Genomic DNA, 24,668 nt, shown 5'->3' on the forward strand with positions numbered 1-24,668 from the left:
CTGAGGGCAACGCTCTCTGATTGTAACAAGCACTTCCCAGCAGGAAGAGTGGTCAGACTTTGCTCGGCTCCCCAGCTATCATCTCCCAAAGTCACATACCTATTGCAAAGAGCGATAGCAGAAGGGCTGCAGAACAGGTTAGAGTAATTTCTCTAGATGTCACCAAACAGCAGCACGTGTTCAGCCCCGTCAAGGTGCCAGGAGTGCTTTGCCAGCCCAGAGGGACCACAGCATGAGATCCTCGTATGAAGCCAACAGCAAATGAGCAGCATGAGAAATGCAAGAGGGTTTTAGCAGCACTGCCTGAGCAACACGATTCCTCTCTGCTATGCCAGCAACTGCGTGATTGCTGCAGGTGCCAGCCAAGAATAGCAAATGTAATGCCACACATTCACTACGCAGTCCTACAGTATCTCATCAGCGTAAGTAAATCCAAAGCTAGTGAGACCTTGCTGATGTTTATCACTCAGCTTTGCAAGAAATATACGGGCATTGCACGTGAAAATGCTGTTCTAATGGAGCTGGATTAGCATTCAGAGCTGGCTGGGCCTCCTTCTCAAGAATAAACACGTTTTACACATAAACACTTTAGTTTTACTGAACAATTGTTTAATTTAATGATCTACTGTTCCTACGTCTGTACAACATTGTACAAAATATAACCAGGAAACACTTCAGCCCCATATAAATGCTTGACTGGCTGTCTGAGGATCCAGTGGCTTTAAGTCCTTGACTCTCCTGTTCTCTGAGATGCTGTCATGAAAACTGCTGTGGTGCCAAAGCTCCAAGGCACTGTGTGGTCACCACGACATTTTGGCTTTCCAGTCCCATTCTCTATTCAGTGATGGAATCCTCCAGCCATAGCAGAGGACCTTTGGTTGTACTTCGTACTTCTGGTCAAACATGAATGATTTTTAACCTCTTTTAGCATTAAGCAATAATACTCTAGGGATGCCATGAGGTAGGGACAGCTACGTTTCAAAGGCGATGCTAATGTGGTAGCTCAGGACTGCTGCATCCTTCTTTATAGCTGATCTGCTCACACAAATACAACTGGTTCTAGATTTCCATTCATTCTCGTCCACCCACTTTCACTGCCAGTAGCACTACCTCATGTTAGCCTTGTCTGAGAATTCCTCTTACACAGATAAAGCTAGCAGACATACTGCTTCCCACTTAGATGTAAAGGGAAATGACATAGCTGCTGCTGGTGGTGGAATTCTACCACAACTGGGACACCTGCTGATAGTTAGGTGGAATCCAAAATGAGTGCTCCAGATTAGAAAACCACAGGATAAGAGGCCAGCTTCAGAGATCTGGTGTCCAGAAGCGTTCTTATGGCAGCCTGAGCAGTAAGAGGTGTGGCAGAACGGTCTCACATCTGCCTTCTCCATGCAAAGTCTCACTTTGGCCAATTATTTTTCCCTCTCATCTTCTGAGTTTCGGAAGCTTCTCATTTGTGTTTTAAAGGTCGTAGAGGAAAGTCAGGATCATACAACTCTTTTAAAGCTTTTCCCCACCATTTTGACTACAATGCAGCATCCTGTTCAAAATGCAACTACTGGATCTGAAAAAGAAAGCACTCAGACTATATTGCACATCTGAGAATAGACACGTAGCCTTTGTGCAGGGCCAGTTCTCAGAGAAAACCTTATTCACACCAGAGTGAGGAGGTGGTTTCAGGAAGGTCCTGTTACAGGCAGGAGTCTAAAAGTAAGAGAAAGAGAAGTAACTCAGTGGGGGAGGGGGTCTGACAGGCATACTAGAAGGACACCCTCAAATGTTAATGGGTCAAAAGGACCAACATCTGAAAAAGGACTACATTTATTTGACCCGTTTCTCCCACTCATATAAACCCACCAAGGCATCCTGACCTACGTACAGAAAATTGCCTCCACCGAAAGGATATTTCATAATGAACTGAGTGAACTGCTAATGAAATCTATCCATAAGTACACCCCCCACATGTCCCTCCTCAGCCAACGACACTGATTCTGCACTCACATCAGGACCCTCATTGACTGTGGCTAACAGACTGTCGCTCTTCCCCTCTCATTACCTTTGGCCAACCAACCCCAGCTTATCCCTCACTGCTTCACCTTCCTGCTGCCCAGAAGTCTTCTGTCCTGCATCTCCTTCACTGTAAAGAAATCTAAGATAGGTATTACCTTATTAAATGAAAACAGGATATTTCCTTCTAAAAGGAAGGAACCCAGTTTGTCAACCCAAACTGCTGCACTCATGAGGAAATCAAGTATTTTTTTCCACATCTGCCTTTTCATTTCTGTTTCACTTTGACCACTTAGTTGGTTAATTAAAAGTTCAATAAAGCAGTCCAGATACGTTTTGCATCATAGGATACTGCTCCTATCAACAAATACAGCTGTATGGCTACTATTTTTAAGGTGTCTTGACACAATAACATTTATCTTGACAGCACACCATGAAAGGAAGGAATATTTAAAGACTGTTACCTTTAATAGTGAGGGAGGCTCTGCTGAAAGCACGGCCTGACTCATTGGTGGCTTCAACTGTGTAGTCTCCTTCATCAGCCTTGGAAACGCCAAGGATCACCAGGGAGCAGACACCAAAGTCGTTTGTGCCAAAATAGGAAGGATTATTGGAGAGGTCTTTCCCATCTTTGTACCACGTGACTTTTGGGGGTGGATGGCCTCCAACTGCACAGCTCATGCGGCACTCACTGCCAGTGGTCACCACGTGAGGCTTCAGGGGGACGAGGAATCTTGGGGGCTGGTTCTGATTAACCCCCTTGTACCTCTGTGGTCTGACTTGAATGTCAGCTGGTGAAGGAAGAAAAAAGCAACACGCAGTATTACACACACTAACTCAGACACTGCTTCATGGGGATGGAAGTCAGAGCAAAGGACTGGTTTAAAACCAATCCTACCAAAATGGAATTTCTTAGGGTATTCTCTACACACTCCCATTTTGGGCAACTGTTTACAGGAGGAGGGACCTATTATAAGACGGTGTGTTAGAGACAAGGAGCAAAGCACAACAACATCATTACACAGATAGCTATTTGTAAAAGCATTTTACCCTTTGGTTTTCGAATTCTCCAAGGCTGCACAGTGTCGGATGGACAACTGGATCCCAAGTGATTTTTTGCCACAACCCTGAAGTAGTAATCCCTGCCTGGGATCACTTTGGTGTAAGTGAATTTGTTGGTGTAGATCAGGTCACCGATCACGTGCCACAAGCCTTTCCGTGATTCACGTTTCAGGACTGTGTAGAAGAGATTACTTTCCCATTTCTCAGATGTTGATGGCTCCCAGGTTACTGTCACTATATTTGGCACATTCTCTCTCAGTTCAATAGGTCCGGGTGGTTGTGGGATATCTGTCAGATGAAAACAAGTAATATAGAAGATGCGGGGAAAGTGGCACAGCATAGGACCCTAAAAACTTCAAGTCCATCACATATTTCATGCTTGAGCTTTTGGGAGACACCCTGGTCATTAGAAAGGACAAAATCTGATCCCTCTTCCAGATGCACAACCTTATTTGCTACTAACTGAGCTTCTGCTGCATGAGACTGAACTTCTAGGACTCCTTCCCTTCTTGTGGATAGAGGTAAGAGGGCTGAACTCAGTTCACTGCCTACTACATATTCAGCTGTAAATCTGCTCTGCACACACACACACATACAGAAATGCACGTGATAGTTACCTGTAACTTGAACTTGGAAGCTGAATGTTTCTCTTTTCCCTGTCCCACTCGTGAGCTCAACAGTATAGATGCCACTGTCAGTGAACTGAGCTGCTTTAATCAGCAGCTGGGAGGTATCATCTTGGGTGCTTATTTTAGCACGGCTTGGAAGAGGAACCCCATCCTTTAACCAGGTCAACACAGAATCTGGAGGTGCCTGTGAAGAATAACTCTGGTTACAGCATGTGTACTTTGCCTCCAAATGATGTCTTTATATCTATAGTTTCATTACCTCATTCAAAATGCACATCTACATGACACAGCTAAGTGTAATATAGAAATATCAGAGATTGGCTCTAAGAGCCATGGATACAGAGCTGCTCAGGAGTTTCTATGTAACTTTGTACTAAGGTGCTCAGGTACAGCTGTTGTCAAACACAGTGTGCTAGATCAAAAACAACAGTTTCCAGTGCCCAGTGTCTTGTACACATAAAAAAAAAGAGGGATTTCAATTTGAAAACTTACCTCATAAGGAATATCCACTCGAATGGTGTTTCCTGCTTTTATAACCAGGAAATTTTTCACTCTCTTGTCTATTATGAACCTGGGAGAAACTGGAAAAGACAGTGATTACTGTAAACAATTTTATGTTATGACATAATCACTGGCTGACAAACTCACATGTGTGTGCTAGCCTTTCCAACAGCTTGTGTGCAGGCAGTTGATAAAGTTATGGGTACAGAAGGAAAAAAAAGCTCCCTGATTCACTACCAGAGTTCTTTGCTAACCATTGCACCTTTCATGTTTTATTAATTTTTACTTAGCACTCTAATTGAACCAGTGGAAAGGATGTTAAGGTACGTTCATTACAATGTCTGCATACATCTGATGTCTCAGTCATGGAAAAATCTATAACACACTTCACCCCATTGCATGGATGATCCTTTGTGTAGAATGACATTAATCCAAAAAGAGATTGCAATGGACACTTATGGCAAGGGGAGCTGGACTAGGAGCATTGGTCAACGTTCTCAAAAATTCTTCGTGTTTTGAGGGATCTTGAAGAGTAATAACACAAGCTGAACACAGCTGATGCGTAATAGACCTACCAACACGAGGAACAGCTTCAGTGCAAGCTTCAAGCTCTGTGGCTTCTCCGGGGCCACAGTCATTGATGGCTCTCACACGTAGGAAGTACGTCCCCTTGGTTTGCAGGCCTTTAACTTTGTAAGTGGTCGTCTCTATAGGAAAAATGTTGCATTTGGTCCAGCTGAGGTTGTTAGAAGACCGCATCTCCACGTTGTAGCCTTCCACGGCACTTCCCTCTTTTGCTTCAGGTGCATTCCATGTCAAGGTGACACTAGTGTTGTCATTGATGGTCATTTTAAGGTCCCTCACTTTACCTGGAGGTGCTGAAAAGGGAAATTTTATTTAAACTATTTTTCTAGTATGCGTTCCCTCTTTTCAGTCACTTCCTGAGATCCTCAACATTCTTGCAGTGCATTGGATATCCACTCTGCTATCTTGCCACCATTTTGTCTCTGTTCTTCAAAGGTGGATCAAGGCGCCTGCAACACTCCTGAAATAGTCTGCAACCCATCCTGACCCAGTCTCCACACCGCACACCTTCTGCACAGGGCATCCAGCATATCTTGATTTAAACATCACACAGGAAATCTTTCCATTCCTGAGCACACGCTCAGCCATGAAACATTCCCCATTTGTTCTTTGTCTTCACATACTTTTACAAAGCATTGAAAACACTGCCTCCTCAATAACATCCCCAGTCTCCTTCAGCTTCAGGTACTCCCAAGACAGAAGGATGGTGGCAGATCACTTACTTGTGGAGTCCCGAGCAAAGACAGATTGTGACGGTGCACTCATATCTCCTATGCCAGAAGCATTGACAGCTGCCACACAAAACTCATACTGCAGACCCTTCTTGAGATTGGTTATTTTCAGCTTCTTGTCTGCAGAAAGAAAACGAGCATGCTGGCTTGAGTGAACAGTTCCCCAGGCAGAAAACAGTGAGACAATGTTGTACCTTTACTCCTTGCAGAACAGTAGACTGAATTCTCAGGAGTAAAGTACAAATGCTGTCCCAAGCTCCCTTGTCTTCTCTTATCCTAAAATATGCATACTTCAGAGGTGTGTTCATTGTATTCTCTTCCAAAAAAAATATTCTTTGAGAGCTATCAAGCTACAAAAAGGATAACATTGCTTTTCCTTTTAGGATAATCCTAATCTCTTCTATATCAGAAAACAGGTTCTAACCTGCACCTGATGGATATAATCGTGTACGTTACCTTCTGAACCCAACACAGCTGAGCTCTCAGTCTTTTCTCAAGCCTTTCAAACTTGTTCCGGGTTTAAGTAAGCTACCCACCTGCTACGGGCACACTGTTGACTGGCACCCAGGTCATGCTGCCCATCTTGCGTTTCTGAACGATGTATCCCGAAATTCGGGAGCTGCCAGCTCTCCGAGGTGTCTTCCAGGATATTGTGATGGTGTCTTTGCTGACACCGATGATCTCGGGAGGATCTGGGGCACCAGGTGAACCTTGAAAGACATCAATGTTTCATTATTAGAAACTTTTATTGAAAGATATGGAAATATACCTGCTAGATCATTTCTTCCAGGTTTCTCTCATGTATTTATATGGGTGTGCTTTGAAAATCTGATTGAGACCACTCTGATCATTTTCATGGCCCTTCTCTGGACCCGCTCTAAGAGGTCCACATCTCTCTAGCACTGGGAGCCCCAGAGCTGCCCTTGACCTACTGACCATGCTCCTTTTTATGCAGCCCAGGCTATGATGGACAAGCACAGATTTGTGTGAAGACTTCACAACCATGATTCAGGTTTAGATTTGTAGCAAAATCCAAAATGCAAGGAGTTTTGTTGACGTGAAACTTTGATAATGAATTTCCCATATGGTTTTAGGACACCATCAGAACAAGTTATTCCTCACCTTTACTGATAGTCACCACCTCATCTGATTCCAATGCATCGCTGGTTCCCTCTGCATTCACAGCTCTCACTCTGAAGTAGTAGCTCATGTCTTGTTCCACTTTGCTGGTAGTGAAAGTAGTACAGCTCCTGGGGGTTTCTCCCACAGCCACCCAGTCGCTCTTGCCTACTTGCTGTTTCTCAATAATATAGTTTTGCACTGGTTTGCCCCCATCATCCTTTGGGGGATTCCACTGAATGGTAACATCATTTGCAGAGCTTTCTACAATTTTCATGGGTCCTGCAGGTGGCTGTGGCTTGTCTGAAAAGAAACACAAGCAGCTTAGTTCCAGATCCAGATGCATTCCTAGGCTTTATGCTAGGACTGAATTTGACCTTGATGCTGTGTCTGTAGATTTGCCTGATGTGTGTAGCCCTATCTTCCACAATCTCCCAACATTCAAAATTCAATTAATGAGGCTGCCCAAAATGAAACTAGATATGTGTCGTCTTGTATTAAAGGGCAAGTAACATGTCAACAACCATTGCTTGCATCTTGATCTACTGGAAACATAGCCTTGTTCATCCTGAAATAGCTGGTAGTCCTAAATAAGACTGTGACCAGTACTATTGGCACTGCTTCCTCAGCCTTATGATGAAAGCCACTGTAGATGTAAAGGGGATCTTACCTATTACCTCAACCTTTAGGTCAATATCCAGGATTCCACTGTCATTCTTCAGCCTCACTTTGTAATCCCCACAGTCCTTTCTCTCAGCATTGGAGATGGACAGCATTGTAAAGGTGTCTGTTTTATCAACACGAACCCTTGAGTCATCTCCCAGTTCTATTTTGTCCTTTAGCCATGTTGCTCTGACTGGAAGCCGGCCTTCAAAAGGGATCTTGATTACAACTTTTTCCCCTGCCTTGGCCACAGTAGGGACACTCGTTAAATTTTTTAGGAGAATTTCATCAACCTGTGGAGGATCTAAAACAACAATACAAGGTAATTAAAAACTGCAGATCAAAGAGGATAAGGCTAACCTTGGAGGGAGGGACTTCTCTGCATTCACTGCTGCTATATATTCCAAACGTATATTCCAAATAATTTAATTTGGTTCTCTGGGGGCTTATCCAAACTGAATCAGTGATGTTCATGGCAGTGCAAAAATATGTACCTTCACCTTTATTTGTACACTCAGTGCTTCACACACACATCTGCACTTTGCTACAGGATAATTTTCAAGAAGCATTTATGGTATCAATTTGCTCCTTTCCACTGGAGCAAATTTTCATCAGCAGCACAGTAATGAAGAGCCTGGTTTAATAAAGCAATACGTGCACTCACCAAATCTTTAAATTAGTAGTGAGAAGCTTTTCACAAAGGCTCCATAGTTATATTTTTATGTATCAGCTTGTAACATCTCCCATACAGATAATAATGACAATGGAATCCCAATAACCAACTATAGGTCCTGAGGGAACCTATCACATATCGAACACTGCAAGGCCAGCATTCTGCATTAAAAGCATGGGTAGTTTGAACAGACTCACCTTCAACAAAAATTGAAGCTTCAGTTTTTATATCTCCAGCTTCAAACCTATACTTCCCAGCATGGATATCTTCTACTTTGCTAATAACGAGTTTGTGGACCAGACCTTCCTTCTCCAAAGAGACTCCATCCATGCTTGTTAACTACAAGATAAAGCCCAAGTGCTCATTCTTGAAGAAATTAAAATAAAAAGGCAATTCAAACTTAAACTGGAGAGGCAAAAATTTGAAATGTAATTGGAAACATTTATGAATGTCATACATGTTTAATTACAATAATATTCTGGGATTACATATCTGGTAACTAATTCACCACCACAAAGGCTTGAATCAAAGTCCTTTAACATGAATAGGAGCAGTGATTTTACCTCTGGCCCTAAAATACTACTGTCACCAAAGCCTCTTTTTCTATTCTTAATGCTAAAAGTTTGGTCCAGGTTCCAGGATGGCAGCTTGGAACGTCTGACAGTATCACACAGATCCTACAATCTGACCTAGCTTCTTTTATGTTTATGAAGAAAACAGGCTAGAGGACACTTACCTTTAACCCATCCTTAAACCAGGTTCCTGTTAAGTCATGTCTATTGACAGCACAAGACAGCTCAGTTGGTTCCCCTTTCAGGACTCTGACATCATTTAAGTGTTTGCTGACACGAGAGCGTGGTGCTGAATGTTCAGAAAAGAGAATGTTGAAAAGATACTAGGTCTGCCTTGCACTGACAGAGTGTGCATGTTAGGAGAAAAGATAGTTGGGTTTTTTAAAATACATCTACTTCAGTCATAACATGTTGTGGTGGGTTTTTTTCATGATGCTGTTGGTCAGCTGCACTGAAGGACATTCTAGCTGGCTGCATACAATACAGTGCTTGTACGTACAATATACTTTTTGTGTGCTTCTCCTCTGTGCTGACCAAGCTACAGGGCTGCCCCAACAGTCCCCCCACAATAACCCCAGTCATGCTGTCCTCTCCCCTGTGTTTCCCTTTCCCTTCCCCAGTACATCTTTGCTAGCATCCTCATTTCCTTTCTAATAAACAGCCCAATTCTATTTACTCTTTTCCTTCTGACTCCCAGTTTTACTGACTTTACTTCCTTATCTGCATTTACGATTGCCTTGTTACATTCTAACTTGCCGAGCAGTTCCACTCCCTCCACCACACATGTAAGTTATCTCATTTTTACAGTTTTTGATGCTGTCATCTTGCTAGTGCGGCCACTGTTAATATTTAAATGGCTGCATACACAACATTCTTCTTTCCTGAGTGTTCTCTAGCCTCATGCCTTCCAGTCTCTACAAATATAAAGGGCAGCACCACCCTAAACAGAGGACCCAGAGCTTGCTCTTGTTTGTATCAAAACACAAAGATCAGCGAGACAGAATTAAACACATACCTGTCTGATCATCTAGGTGATGTCGTCTTCTCTTTTCTGTACTTTCTGTACTCTTCAAGAAATCACTTGCTTTGATATCAAGGCTAGGTACCTGTTTTCTCTGGCTTATTGAAGGACCACCATAAGGGGCTGACATCTGATCAGAACCCTGTGAACTTTGATCGAAAAGACCTGGCTTCCACTCACCAAACAATCTATCATGGGATCTGCCCCCTGCGCCTCCAGAGGCGGAATCCTTGCCATAACGAGAGCCTGACTGTCCTAAATCTCTGTCCTCAGCCCTAGCATCACCTTGACCTGAAAGTGATTCTTTGTCATGGGATGAACCTTTGTGTTCTGATCCTCTGAAATCACTGGCAGTCCCCTTCCCAGCTTCACCAAATGCAGATTTGCCAGCACGTGAATCCAGCCCATATTCACCACCCATTCCAACAGCACCTACCACACCTTCTTTACCATGGACAGAGTGCAACTCACTCCCATCACCTCCCAGTCTGCTAGCACCACTTTCACCAGCCCTGGATCCAGCTGACCCATATGCAGATCCAGCAACTTGTATGGCAGAGCCACCAACACCCCCACCTTCTGACGATAAGCCAGTTCCTCCTACTCCACCTACATATCCTTGAGCTCTGCCAAGCAGAGCATCCTGACCATGGACAGATCCCATGACTTCTTTACTCCCTAAAGAAAAATGAGCTGCTCCTGACACAGCTCCAGCTGGGAGACCATCCTTCCCATATGGAGATCCAACTGCCCCTGCACCAGCCAAACCTGCACCACCAACACCAGCCCCAGCTGGAAGACCATCCTTCCCATATGGAGATCCAACTGCCCCTGCACCAGCCAAACCTGCACCACCAACACCAGCCCCAGCCGGGAGACCATCCTTCCCATATGGAGACCCAACTCCCCCTGCACCAGCCAAACCTGCAGCACCAACACCAGCCAAACCTGCACCACCAACACCAGCCAAACCTGCACCACCAACACCAGCCCCAGCTGGGAGACCATCCTTCCCATATGGAGACCCAACTGCCCCTGCACCAGCCAAACCTGCACCAGCAACACCAGCCAAACCTGCAGCACCAACACCAGCCCCAAGCGGGAGACCATCCTTCCCAAATGGAGATCCAAGTGCCCCTGCACCAGCCACACCTGCACCACCAACACCAGCCCCAGCTGGAAGACCATCCTTCCCATATGGAGACCCAACTGCCCTTGCACCAGCTAAACCTGCACCACCAACACCAGCCCCAGCTGGAAGACCATCCTTCCCATATGGAGACCCAACTGCCCCTGCACCAGCCAAACCTGCACCACCAACACCAGCCCCAGCTGGGAGACCATCCTTCCCAAATGGAGATCCAACTCCCCCTGCACCAGCCAAACCTGCACCAACACCAGCAACACCAGCCCCAGCTGGAAGACCATCCTTCCCATATGGAGATCCAACTGCCCCTGCACCAGCCAAACCTGCAGCACCAACACCAGCCCCAGCTGGGAGACCATCCTTCCCATATGGAGATCCAACTGCCCTTGCACCAGCTAAACCTGCACCACCAACACCAGCCCCAGCTGGAAGACCATCCTTCCCATATGGAGACCCAACTGCCCCTGCACCAGCCAAACCTGCACCACCAACACCAGCCCCAGCTGGGAGACCATCCTTCCCAAATGGAGATCCAACTCCCCCTGCACCAGCCAAACCTGCACCAACACCAGCAACACCAGCCCCAGCTGGAAGACCATCCTTCCCATATGGAGATCCAACTGCCCCTGCACCAGCCAAACCTGCAGCACCAACACCAGCCCCAGCTGGGAGACCATCCTTCCCATATGGAGATCCAACTGCCCCTGCACCAGCTAAACCTGCAGCACCAACACCAGCCCCAGCTGGGAGACCATCCTTCCCATATGGAGATCCAACTGCCCCTGCACCAGCTAAACCTGCACCACCAACACCAGCCCCAGCTGGGAGACCATCCTTCCCATATGGAGATCCAACTGCCCCTGCACCAGCCAAACCTGCACCACCAACACCAGCCCCAGCTGGGAGACCATCCTTCCCATATGGAGATCCAACTGCCCCTGCACCAGCCAAACCTGCACCACCAACACCAGCCCCAGCTGGAAGACCATCCTTCCCATATGGAGATCCAACTGCCCCTGCACCAGCCAAACCTGCAGCACCAACACCAGCCCCAGCTGGAAGACCATCCTTCCCATATGGAGATCCAACTGCCCCTGCACCAGCCACACCTGCACCAGCAACACCAGCCCCAGACGGGACACCATCTTTCCCATATGGAGATCCAACTGCCCCTGCACCAGCCACACCTGCACCACCACCATCAGCCCCAGCCAGGACACCATCCTTCCCATATGGAGACCCAACTGCCCCTGCACCAGCCAAACCTGCAGCACCAACACCAGCCCCAGCTGGGAGACCATCCTTCCCATATGGAGACCCAAGTCCACCCGCACCAGCCACACCTACACCACCAACACCAGCCCCAGCTGGGAGACCTTCCTTCCCAAATGGAGATCCAACTGCCCCTACACCAGCCAAACCTGCAGCACCAACACCAGCCAAACCTGCAGCACCAACACCAGCCAAACCTGCAGCACCAACACCAGCCAAACCTGCAGCACCAGCACCAGCCAAACCTGCAGCACCAGCACCAGCCAAACCTGCAGCACCAGCACCAGCCAAACCTGCAGCACCAACACCAGCCCCAGCTGGGAGACCATCCTTCCCATATGGAGATCCAACTCCCCCTGCACCAGCCAAACCTGCACCAGCAACACTAGCCCCAGCCAGGACACCATCCTTCCCATATGGAGATCCAACTGCCCCTGCACCAGCCAAACCTGCACCACCAACACCAGCCCCAGCCAGGACACCATCCTTCCCATATGGAGACCCAAGTGCCCCTGCACCAGCCACACCTGCAGCACCAACACCAGCCCCAGCTGGGAGACCATCCTTCCCATATGGAGACCCAACTGCCCCTGCACCAGCCACACCTGCAGCACCAACACCAGCCCCAGCTGGGAGACCATCCTTCCCATATGGAGACCCAACTGCCCCTGCACCAGCCACACCTGCACCACCAACACCAGCCCCAAGCGGGAGACCATCCTTCCCATATGGAGACCCAAGTGGCCCTGCACCAGCTACTCCAGCACCACCAACACTTGTCTTTCCATATATAGACCCAGCACCTTCCAAACCAGCACCACCAACCCCAGCTTCCATTCCTGCTGGTAAACCATCCTTTCCATATGGTTCACTTAACTGACCACGCTTACCATACAGATCCCCCCTTTTAACTGCAGTAGCATCAACACCTGCCCCAATTGGCAGACCATCTGGACTATATAATACCTCCATTTCTCCTACAAAACTACCACCTGCACCAGTCCTAGCCCCATCTCCAGCTGGAAGACCACCTGGGCCATACAGCAAGCCAGATATTCCCGCCTGACCTACACGACCACCAGCATCAACTATCAGGTTGTCTTTGCTGTAGGGAGACCCTATTTCTCCTTCTCTATTTATACTGACCCCATTCACATCAACTGCAGCAGGCAGACCATCTTTGCTATAGACAGATTGTGCACCTCCCACTCTGGTTGAATCAAGATTGATTCCATCTGACACAGAACTTCCATCTAAACTCTTCATACCAACAAAGGCAGCCCTAGAACTAGCATCACCTAATTTAGCATTCTTGTCATGCCAAGAGCTCACACCTTCTGCACCACCCATGTCAACATCAACTGCACCTAACATGCTATCATGTCTGCCATCCACAGAATAAGATTTAGTTCCTCCTCCTAATCCATCATCAGTATCTGCTCTGCCTGTCATAGAACCCTGGCTGTGTACAGGCCTCAATCCACTTTCGTCTTCTAAAATTTTTAATCCAATGTTACTAGCACCATCCATCATGGAGTCTGCACCTCCCAGTTCTCTAGAAAACTGCCCAGGCCCCATGCTTTCATCTCTGTTGGTTTTGCGCAGCCCTTCTTTTCCTAAAAATTTAAATTCTCCATCAGCATCAGCGGAGTAGCCTTGACTGCCTTCTTGGTCACTTCTGTACCAGCCATCTCTTTTCATGCCAGCATCCATAGGATGATCTTCATCACCAAGATATTCTCCACGTTTAAGCTTCTTAGCTCTGTCCTTATCTGGCGTTCCCTTCTGCCAGTCAGATTTTTCATGTTCCTCCTCATCCTGTATCTTTGCCTCTTTGGCATCTGTATTGGAGACATAGTGGTTGATTGGAGGAGAAATAATTTAGAGCAAAAGAAAGATAAATACTACTTAGAAACTAGAGGCTCCACATTTCACTTCTCAGCAATCAATAAGACAGTGAGAAGAATGTTATTTGGTGTGTCACTTACGCTCTACAAGAAGCCAGGCCCTCGAGGAGCAGAGTCCAGTGTCAAGTGTATACAAGCCATTGTCAGAGGTCACAGCATTTTTGATAATAAGCTGGTGGGTCATACCATCAGGGCTCACAGAGATCTGGTGCTTCTCACTTGCTTCGAGGGGGTGGGCTTTATGTAACCACACAGCATCATAGCAGGGAGTGCGCAGGACACACTCAAAGACAACATCTTCCTCCTCATGACAACGCAGATCTCTGAGCGGCTTCTGAAATCTCACAGGGATGGCTGGAATGGAAAAAAAGAAAAGAAATGGAGTTAGTTCTGTCTTACCTGAAAAATCTATTGCTGTTGAAGGAAGAAAGGGACTTGCTATGCCTATGAACAAAGTATCAGGCAGCAAAAAAAAACCTGAGATGTGCTCCTGTGCCCAGTTGTACAGGATAGAAAGGCAGGTTTTTGTATTTTTTTTTTTATCTTAGTATCAACATTTATACTATCCATCACTGTGACGTGCTGTAAATTTACTGTCATTAATCTATGTCAGCACTATGATATCATGCAAGGGAGCAAACCCTTATGTGGCAACACAAAAACCAGTTTTCTGCTGTTATCAGCTTCGGCTGCCCAGCTCTGCATATGGCCCTACATGAAACTTTCCAGTGAAATACAAATTCTTGTTACAGCTGCACATTACCCACATCTAACTCAAACCCTTACATTCAGCATCCAGCTCAGTTGAGAAAACAGGTACATCCTCCACTCTGACTTGATACAAGCCTGCATCTTCTGGATGCACATCGTTAACAATAAAATAATACTTCTTTCCAATTTGTCTAAGGTAATACTTTCTGTATTCATCCCCTGTTCCATAACGGACCTTCTCACCATCCTAGGAAGAGAAACAAAATACTCTTAGAAGCAGCATACAATTAGCAGAAGGCATTAAAAAAAAAAACAGCAGGCTAAATTTTTTGCTATGAATACCTTCTTGATACCAATGAGAAACAAGAGAGAGGTCTACACTCTATTATAACTTGCAGTGGACCGTGCTCACTGTTTATATAAAACACAGGCAGTTATATGTGCAATAATTCCTCTACAGAATAGTGTCTGACTCTCACAATAGGCCAAGTGGCAGTGCTGTGCAAGCCTATTTAAGGTTTTGAAGCTTAACTAATACACAGTTGCTGAAACTTCAAAGATTTAGTATCTCCATAAATGGATAAACAGGCAAGTCTGCCACTCTCCCATCTGTGACACATCTGAATTCCCTTGCCCTTGCTGTGTCTGCATAGATTACAATTTGGAAGTCCTTAGTCTGACCTCCTCTTTAATTAATTCCACTTTCCCCTATACTAAATCTATTAATGACAGTTCTACTGAAATATATCTTCCAGAAGAACATCCACAACACCGATCACACAGGCATCACAGCAGAATAACTACAGAACTCTATGGGATGTTTTCCTTCCTTGATATCCTCTTCCACAAAATTGAATTAGAATGGCATATAACACTCAAGTGAATTAAATCTGTTTCTCTGATATGAGACCACAGAATTTCTGCATCCTGAAAGCCACAGTTAGAATTTCCTCTTACCTGAAGAGCTCTTAAAGTCAACAAGATGTCAGTAACTGACTGAAATCTTTCTGCTGTACTAGGATCAACAAATCCTAAGTGATAGTCACCACCAAAGACTATCTGGACCACCAAGCCAACACTTTTTACCTAGTCAGGTAAGGACTCTGTGATAGACAGACTCCTTTAAGATACTTACTTGCTCCCAGATGCTGCCCAATCAGTAAAGTATTCCATGCAGACAACTACAGTGACTGAAGAACTGGCTAACTCATCTCTCCCCTCCTACCTTAAGCAGATAAATGTTGCTGCTAGCACTTTTCAGGTCCATCTCCAGACTAAACGAAGCACTTCCATCTTTGTTGACCTTGATGTGTTCCATGTTTCTGACACTGTGAATTAACTGCAAAAATAATAATAATACAAAAATTTAGTAAAAGATAAGGCTACCATGACAGAAGTTCTTAAGCTGCTGAAATAGTGTGAAGTCTACGTTCCACCTGCACAGAAAAAAGCTACTTCTAACTGTATGTGTATAGAAGAAGCACCTGTAAGTTTCCTGAGTTACCTCCTGAGGGCAAATTATATTTAACATATGACGTACTGGTCATTCATACACCACACAACTTCTTCCTGCCCAGCTTTCTACATGGCTTGTATGTGCATATAAACCTTCAATTTGATGTTCAAATTAGCTAAATTCTGTAATCAATTGTCTGTGATTATATGGGATTTAATAAATGGATTATCCTAAGCTTAGGATCTCCTGAAATTTATGAAGTCAACTTCAGAAAAGTCAGTAGCTTTTTCATCCACATCAAGCATAGAAACAGGACTTAAAAACATCGCCATAAATCATTCCTTGCCACACAATAAAATTACCTTCAAATAAAATCACCTTCAAAGCGCTTCAAGAAGGTTTAAGTCTGTTTTCAGAAGTTACTGAGTACCTGTAGGACTTGGCAGTGTGTTTAAAACTCAGTGCTTTCAGTGCTTCAGAGTTTATCCTACCTTTGCTTGTTCACTCTCCGCATCCCTCCTCAACTCCTGAAGCGCTCTCAGCATGCCACGGAAGTCAGAAATTCCATATTTAATACAGATTCTCTCATAATCTTTCCTATCTGCGTGCAGTAACAGTTGGAAGATTGCTTCTTTGTCCACTACTTTTTGTTTTGGTGGTGGAGCCCTTAGAACCAAGAAGAAAAAAATCAAGAATCTTTGACAGAAAACAAGGCGTCTCATTTCTTTATGCTCTGTCCTCTTTTCAGCTCTCTCTGTTGTTTCTGTAGTTCATTTGTCCCTGTGCATGTAGAAAAGTAAAAATGGGACCCATTGGGGTCTTTTGGCCTCACAGAGTGGGGCAAATTGTTCTTTCCTATCTCTCCATATGGTGAACAACTTCGGAAACAAAAAGAGTTGACTTGAAGGTTTAAGAAGCTATCATATCAAGAAACACCTGGGAAGCATAAAATGGTCTTCATTATATGGAGACTTACCGCTTCTTCAGCGTCTTCTTGAGGTCCTGAAGATTCTTTTTCAAGTCTATTACAAAGGACAAAAAGGAAAAGGAATCATTAATTACAACAGCTCAAATGAATATTTTTAGAAGTCATTTTACCCAAAGCTAAGTACCAAGCAAAGCAGACAGTATGCACAGAACTCTAGAAATGTATAACCTTCCTCCTACTCCATTCTTTGCAAGCTTGGGTAAGTTTCAAAGCCATAAAAGACAGAGAAACTCCTAAATTATATTGCTGGCTTTTTTCCCCATTCAGAATGGAGACAACTTCTTCACGTTCCTTTTGTTTCTGCTGTAATGTCTAAAGAATTAATCTTTCTACCCCCTGTTAAAGACTGGGAGGCAGGTAAGAGCTGGCAATACACTCCTGCTCCTTCCTCAAAGGCCTTTGGCATTTTCTACATTAACAATGCAACGTCTCACTTCGTGTTCGCTCCTCCCCACCTTCTGTGCTGATTTTTCTCCTCACACTAACCAAGGAGAATAAAAAGTAATGTGCTAGACTAAGGAGTAATCAGTATGCCAAAAATAGTTATCTAACTCACCTTCAGCAGGATGACCAGTAACATAGTTTGCTTTCCTCTTAAAGCCAACTGGTAGTTTAGAAGAGAAAAAACAAGAAAAAGAATCCATGAGATGAACAAGATAACAGACTATATATCAGTAAGTCTATGAATTATAAAACCTACACATCTGTCATTAATGCAAGAGGAAAATAAATTCTTGGATTTTCTTGTCAACTTGATGCTGATTCCTAGTAATACACATCCTTAACACTGTATTGTGATTGCTTCTGTGCTCATTAGATACTCCATGCAGGGGGGGGAGCTTGTCTCTACCCTATAAAGCTTGTATTTTAAGTAATGCTGGGAAATACTAATATATATATTTTTTTACAGAGCCAGGGTGCAAGGATTATCAGGCACAATGCAGGTAATTGCTTTCTAAGCTTATTTTATAGGTAGGCAGGTGAAGCAGACACTTCCAAAGCAGTCCACACCTCCAGCTCAAATAGATTCCCAGAACGGATCAGATATATTTAAACCATGAAGAAAACATTTCTCTCCACTGACTATGAAGGGGAACAGTGAGCTAGGTCAGGTGGAGACATTTGAAGTGGATGGATCCCTCCAAAAAGACTGCCTGAATTGCCCAGCATCATAAGGGATCAAGTCAATTCAGCACTAAATCCAGAGCTCCTGAGCATGGTCCAATGCAATGATCACAGTATCCAGCTTCTGCTGTTTTTTCTTAAATTTCACGTTATCATGGAGCACCAAAGTGAGAGGAGTTGCAGAAGAACTCCAGTCCTCAGTGAGAAGAAAGTAGCTCTCCACACTGAAGATACTTAGACAAGGCTCTGGGCACCCACTTGCAGAGAACAGTGAAACCCAATGTTTGGGACCACAGGATATCTGGATGACAGAAATTGACAATCCTACCTTGTATGATCCTGAGGCCAGCAGAGCATGACGCCTCCCCATATTCATTTACAGCAAAGCAACGGTACAAATCAGAGTCACCTGCAGTGATTTTATTTATCTTAAAAAGAAGAACATAGTAAGAACCCACAGTCATGTACTGTGGTTCAGTTACACAAATTCTAACAGAACATTACTTGCTGGAATTTCAGATCTTCTGTTCCTACAATTACTCTGCTAAACTTTTGTGCTGTTTCAGACCTGGTGACATCTTGATCAACTTTTCTTTGTGAAACACTTAAACCATTTTGCTCTCTTGGCATGTTTTAAGAGAAGAAACCCACATCATGAAATCATCTCTAATCTTAGGAATCTGTACCTGTCTTGACCTTCAGATCCCCTTCCTATTTCATCTTAATCATCATTATGCAGATGGAGTGATAAAATTCAGTTTTATGCTCTTCTAGTATTTGGTTACCTACACCCTTCTCCTAGATGCTGATGCTCTCACCCCTGTTGCCCACTGCACATTTATGCATTTAATTGCACTCTTTGTTCTGTGTGTCCTCTCTGCAATATTTGATCTTTACCTGCAGAATGTGTTCACTTGTAGCTGGACTATAGAACATTAGATATTTGGCAGGATCGTTCATTTCTCCTTTTGCACGTTTCCATTTCACCTCAGGGGCGGGAACACCCTTGACTGCAGCTCTGAATATGGCATTTTTACCTTTCAAAAGAGGCAAGACATTAATTTTTGAACATTAAGATCTCATGACAGGCTCCCTGTGTCATCCATAGAGCATTCTTCAGAGTAAGCCACCACTGCTGTACCTTAAATGCCTGTAAAGAACAAATTGGGAGGACCCACGCAGGCCAGGGTGTTTCCTCATGTGTTCTGTACATGTAATCTTTCTGCAATACCTTTCTAATCTGCTGGCCTGGCACTCCCTTCCACTCCAAACAGAACATGCTCTGTTATTTGAGGATGCAAGAAAGGGAGAAGAGGATGGCATTCACCTGTGAGCTCCCTCCTTCACCTCTGCTCCTCTAACAACCTGAGTATACTGCATCTGAGCACTGAAATCCCCAACAGCATTACCACTGTCTACTGCAAATGCTTTATTTTTTTTCTGAAGAGCTTCAAAGTCAAAGGAATATAATACAACAACAAATCAGAAGTGACTCATGAGTAGGTAAGTGGGAGTGTCACACTGGAAAAGTAATGGAGATTAGTGGATGTACCTCACAGAAGAAACGATTACTATCTTTCCTTTGTAATAACCTTGGTCTTCAGATGACCAACAATGTAAAAACATCTCCCCAGATAGTCTTGCAATATTTCCCACACCCTTCTAAAGAGTCACCACCAAAACCAAGCAGGTATGGTGCAGCAAGCTCTGCTGGCCATGTAGCTAGCAGATTCTTACCAAAGGGCATTTCTTTCAAACTTCTTTTGAGACTGCAGTACCAGAACTATCTATTATTCAAGACTGATTTCAATTGATTACACTTCAGTCAAATTCTAACAGCTAGGAGTACCTGTTAACACATACACTGAATGAAATGAAGCAATGATGATATAATTAAAGATACTCACAGTGCATTTGCATAAACAGTGAATTCTGTTTACACAATGTCTGACCTTAATGCCCTAGTATTTTGTATATCAGCTGCGCACAGCCTATATTAGATAGAATAACAGAAAATTTAGACAGGATGATATAGCACTGCCTTGCTTCATGTATGAAACTTGCTGGTAGAAGGAAGGATGCACCACTAGAGGCCACTGCACTCCTTCATAAAATTTCAGGGGACCACGACAATCAACATAAAGGCAGGAGAAGAAATCCAGGGTGTCAGAAGCTGTTCAGTCTGCTGACTCAGAGTTGAGACATGGAATCAAGCCTGCAGGTCTGAAGCTTTGACTGGTGGTTTGGGTTTCTTTCATTTATTTCTTTCAAAGAATCTCACCTTCCTGCAATGTTAGACTGACAGGTTTTCGCTCAAAGTCAGGTGTGCTGCATCCTTTTGGAATCTTATCCACAAACTGGGTAATGTGAACTCCTCGGAGGGAAGATTTCTGGAGAGGTTTCACTAGAAGGACAAGGAAAAACACATTCAATTAAGATAACATCTTTATGCCTTAGAAATGGTCTCACAATCCATATGGTCTCCTTGTAGAACAGTAACTGCTTCTGCTCAGCCTCTCTAAAGCCAGAAAGTACCTCCCCATTCTTATGCTACAGGCTGTGAACATGCCTGAAGGCTGGAGGATTACAGCCTGCGACTTTGTGCTTACTGCAAAGCTATAACCAAAGTGGGAAGATCTGCAATCAAGATGGCAATCCAAGGGCATACCAGCTTACGTGCCTAGCAATGCTTTGGATAGAGAATGCTTTACATCAATAAAATCTGGCATAAGGAAAACACTACTGCAAAGGTCAGCACAACCTGACAAGCCAATTGGCAGTGTCTCTCCTTGCCGTGGTGAGGTAAACATCTAATTGCCAAATAACACCAAGAACAAGTTGGGCTTTTCTCAGGTATAGTCCACACAGGTTTCACAGCTGTGACTGTTCTCTCACCTCCTGGACGGGTTGTCATGATGCTTTGTTTGGCTGCTTGTGGTCAGTACAAATAGACTACGGGTCCTCCTGCAAAGAAAAAACATTTCATTACTTTCAACTTACAAGGGAAATGAAAGACCTCAATACTGCTTGCTCTTATGATGCAGTTTCTCCTTCCTCACTTGCTGCATCCCAGCTAAGAAAGGCCTGCCAGGCAACACAGCTCTGCTGCCTCTTTCCAAAGCACGTAACAACAATTTTGAACCATTAGCGCAACACAAACCAGGTAGGAAAATGCCTGGAGGACCTAAATGGTAAACAAACACATCTAACAGCATCCTTCAGACACATCATTCGTTTTCATGTCATCTGGCTTCCCTCCAAAACCTCCTCTCATGTTTCAAGCAAATATTACACCACATGGCACTCACATGGTGAGCTCTGATGGATGGTAAGAGCAGTTGCTGAGAAGAAAGCTACAGAGATGGATGTCTGAACTGAGGCATGAAGCAGAAGCACATCCTGATCTAAATTAGCTTGTCTAAATTAGCAACAAGCCTCAGTGCAGACCATAAGCTACCACTTACTCTAGAAGGAAATGGCAAAGTGTAAATTTGGCATTAACTAGTTATTGTCTCTTGTGTGACCCTCTGCTGAAGGTGCTTTCTCTGTATTTATAAAGTGGTCAACATGTAAAGTAACACATTACCATCCTGCAAGCAAACCGTGCAAGCAGATTCCTTGTCATATGAGAGAGATATGGGCAGACACTATAGAGTTACTGAAGCTCTGAAAGAGCAATTAGATTAGATTCCCATGTGGGATTAAATGCTGTCTCTATTTACCCTCTGCAATCCTTCACTCAACACAAGAGTCACACAAGAACATGCAACTCTTCACAGTTTGAAAAGGCAGATGGGTTTGGTCAGCACACCTACAATATTATTTCTGCTCCCTGAATGCTACACTACGCCTGATGAAAGCTGCAAGGAGGACCCCAACAGTTCCTTGTTATACATTTGGTCAGAGTTGTGTTCATCTGTGTGACACTGGGTTTCACTGAGGGTAAAACACAGCCAACAAAAATCACTTGTGCCACGTCTCACAGATAGACCAAAGGCAGTGGAACTCAGTATTCTGGGGTCAAATTCTGAACCAAAATGATAAGCATTGTTTTCCAACTCATCAGAAGTTGCAGATAAGAACACAGACATCTCTCTGCTGGCTCTAACATTGTCCTCAGCCTAATACTCATTTTAGGGCTCTACACACTACACTAGTTCATAACAACAATAGGATCTACATTGACTCCTTGGAAAATCATTGTTTGCCTCTCTAACTTTAGTGGAGATGCGTGTTAAACAATAGGAATGGAGAATGATACATGAGACTGTGAATGACAGCCATCTCCTCTCCTTCCACCTCAGCTCCATTGTGGTGTGGGTGTTACATATCCGTATTTTAGCTTGCCTGCATTGATATTTTGGCATTATCATGTATCTACTTCTGTTAAAAAAAAAAAAAGCTTCTGTTGTTTTAAGGATTGCAACTGAAGGGAATGAAGAGCTTGTGGGAAGGAAAAATGCAAAACTGACATATCAGAAGTTGTTTGCAGGTTGCAGCATGCAGGGCAATACACAGCAAGCAGCAGAGCCCTTCAGGGACACTCCATCGCTGCCCCCAATGGTCTTCACTTGCCCTCCAAGGCACTGAGCTGTATTAATAGCAGACACCATAATCCCGTACTGCCTCTTGCAGTCTTGCATCTTCCTAGACATGTCACCACTCCACAAGCTGAAATGTCCAACTCTAAACAAACGTGATTGCTTGTCATTAGCTTGCAACAGTATTCCCCTAAGCTCTCTTTGTGTTAGGCTCACATTTACCTTTTGCTTCTCAAAATTTTTTCCCCCCACATTAGGCAGCTCTGACAAGCATCTATACTGAAACATGAACACGATCCTCAGGTCCAAAGCCACTGAGAAACTTTATGTGTAAACTGGTGAGTTTACTGGACCTTAAATATTTCAGAAATTCACATGGATTAAAGATAAGCTGCTGTGAGTCCTCACACTCCTGTGAATTCTTGTCTTCTGGAGAGCGAGAGTGAAACATCTTAATACCACACATTGACTGCACAGTTAAAATAACAGTGCTGGAATATGCAAGAGAACATTCCTTCAGTGTAATTAATCCAACTACATCACATTTTCTCATGCCTTCCGTGTTAAAATGTGCACTTGAAAATGCCATATCAGCTGGCACAGAAGCCTTAGGAACCTGTCCTGCTTATCTGTAAGATTTCAGCTCCCTTATTACATGGACAGCCTTGCTTTACCTTCACTAGGGTTCACCTGTGGTATATGGAAATCACAGAACTTTTAAAAGAAATGAAAGACAGCAAAAGCCTTTCAAAAATTGCCACGTTGGAATTCGTATCTCCACTCACAGCTGCCTGCACTACAGCTCTCCAGACTAATATGATCACTGATGTTGCTATTTACTCAAAACAGGCAGCCAAATACTTCCAAAGGGCAATCTACCCCCCTGTACGAAACACTGCTCAGCACCAATCCTGGCACAGCAGGGCTAATGCTGGAAGTAGCTCAACACTCTCCATTCTTTGGGAAGTATCTCATCATCACGCGCTAGCCACATTTAGATAGCCAAGACCTGGCTATTTGGTGCCCTTTGCAGAAAGCCATGTGGTTTTCAGCTGCAGAGACACCAACAAAGCTTCCGTTGCTCCCAATAGGGCAATAGTAAGCCCTTGGCTACTGACAATATTTTTAAATCAGCAAAACAAACCAGCTAGGCTGATGGGAGGTCTGCCTTCCATCCTGTCTGCCCATCAATCTGACAAGATGAGCTAACTCAAGGGCCCATCCCCTCTGCACTTGACCGGGCACTTGTGATAGGGTCATGTATCAGCTAAGTGAATAACCAAAACATCTGGGAGTCCCAGGATTTAGCTGTACTGGTAGTATCACAAGTAGTTATTTATGAGCTCCAGACAGTGGGAGACACAGCAAAGAGGTGACATAATTCCTGGCAGAGACTGGTGAACAAAATTAGGTAAACTCCAAGAGAAGTGATAGGCAGCAAGGGAATGATGCACATGGAATGGATCCAGGGGCATAGGATGGACCACAGACATCGGTGCAAGCACAGTACACACATGGTACAAAGCCATTAATGCAGACCATTATAAAAAATAATTAGTAACAGACACAGCATTCTTTATTCAGAGAGCAGTGAGGCACTGGAACACATTGTATGGAGAAGCTGTGAATGCTCCATCCTTGGAGGTGTTCAAAGCCAGGTTGGCTGGGGCCCTGGGCAGCCTGGTCTGCTGGTTGGCAACCCTGCCCATGGCAGCAGGATTGGAAATAGATGATCTTTAAGGTCCCATTCAACATAAGCCATTTTATGTTTCTATTTCTCTTTGTAATTCATATAAAAAACAAGAGACCCCCAACAAAGTGAGTGATCTAAGCACCAAACTGTTGTGTGTTCAGTCTCAAATTCCAGAACTTTGCACTAGCAGATCCAGACACTCATTAAGAAGGATCTCCCACTTAAACTTCTCTTTCAGCTTTGGATGGGCTTGTATTGTTTG

At 44.3% G+C, this 24,668-nt stretch overlaps 1 protein-coding gene across 1 annotated transcript in view; it reads right to left on the bottom strand.

Annotated features, from left to right (window-relative positions):
* Positions 1-587: 587 nt before the first annotated feature.
* The window catches only part of IGFN1 (immunoglobulin-like and fibronectin type III domain containing 1), a 28,946-nt gene continuing 4,865 nt past the window's right edge, over positions 588-24,668 (bottom strand). Inside the window, exons 3-25 of the mRNA XM_040652818.2 lie at positions 21,068-21,136; positions 20,454-20,576; positions 19,070-19,209; positions 18,501-18,600; positions 17,604-17,651; positions 17,036-17,081; positions 16,551-16,725; positions 15,829-15,942; positions 14,679-14,850; positions 13,974-14,246; positions 9,561-13,826; positions 8,710-8,834; positions 8,171-8,312; positions 7,308-7,604; positions 6,641-6,940; positions 6,055-6,228; positions 5,510-5,638; positions 4,778-5,080; positions 4,194-4,282; positions 3,690-3,885; positions 3,061-3,360; positions 2,475-2,801; positions 588-1,707 (exon numbers count right to left, since the gene is read on the bottom strand). Coding sequence (XP_040508752.1) covers positions 1,694-1,707; positions 2,475-2,801; positions 3,061-3,360; positions 3,690-3,885; positions 4,194-4,282; positions 4,778-5,080; positions 5,510-5,638; positions 6,055-6,228; positions 6,641-6,940; positions 7,308-7,604; positions 8,171-8,312; positions 8,710-8,834; positions 9,561-13,826; positions 13,974-14,246; positions 14,679-14,850; positions 15,829-15,942; positions 16,551-16,725; positions 17,036-17,081; positions 17,604-17,651; positions 18,501-18,600; positions 19,070-19,209; positions 20,454-20,576; positions 21,068-21,086 — 7,872 coding nt within the window. The 5' untranslated portion in view covers positions 21,087-21,136 and the 3' untranslated portion in view covers positions 588-1,693. The remainder of the gene's footprint in view (positions 1,708-2,474; positions 2,802-3,060; positions 3,361-3,689; positions 3,886-4,193; positions 4,283-4,777; positions 5,081-5,509; positions 5,639-6,054; positions 6,229-6,640; positions 6,941-7,307; positions 7,605-8,170; positions 8,313-8,709; positions 8,835-9,560; positions 13,827-13,973; positions 14,247-14,678; positions 14,851-15,828; positions 15,943-16,550; positions 16,726-17,035; positions 17,082-17,603; positions 17,652-18,500; positions 18,601-19,069; positions 19,210-20,453; positions 20,577-21,067; positions 21,137-24,668) is intronic.

The sequence above is a fragment of the Gallus gallus genome, chromosome 26 (assembly GCF_016699485.2).
Source record: "Gallus gallus isolate bGalGal1 chromosome 26, bGalGal1.mat.broiler.GRCg7b, whole genome shotgun sequence".
Taxonomy (NCBI): Eukaryota; Metazoa; Chordata; class Aves; order Galliformes; family Phasianidae; genus Gallus; species Gallus gallus.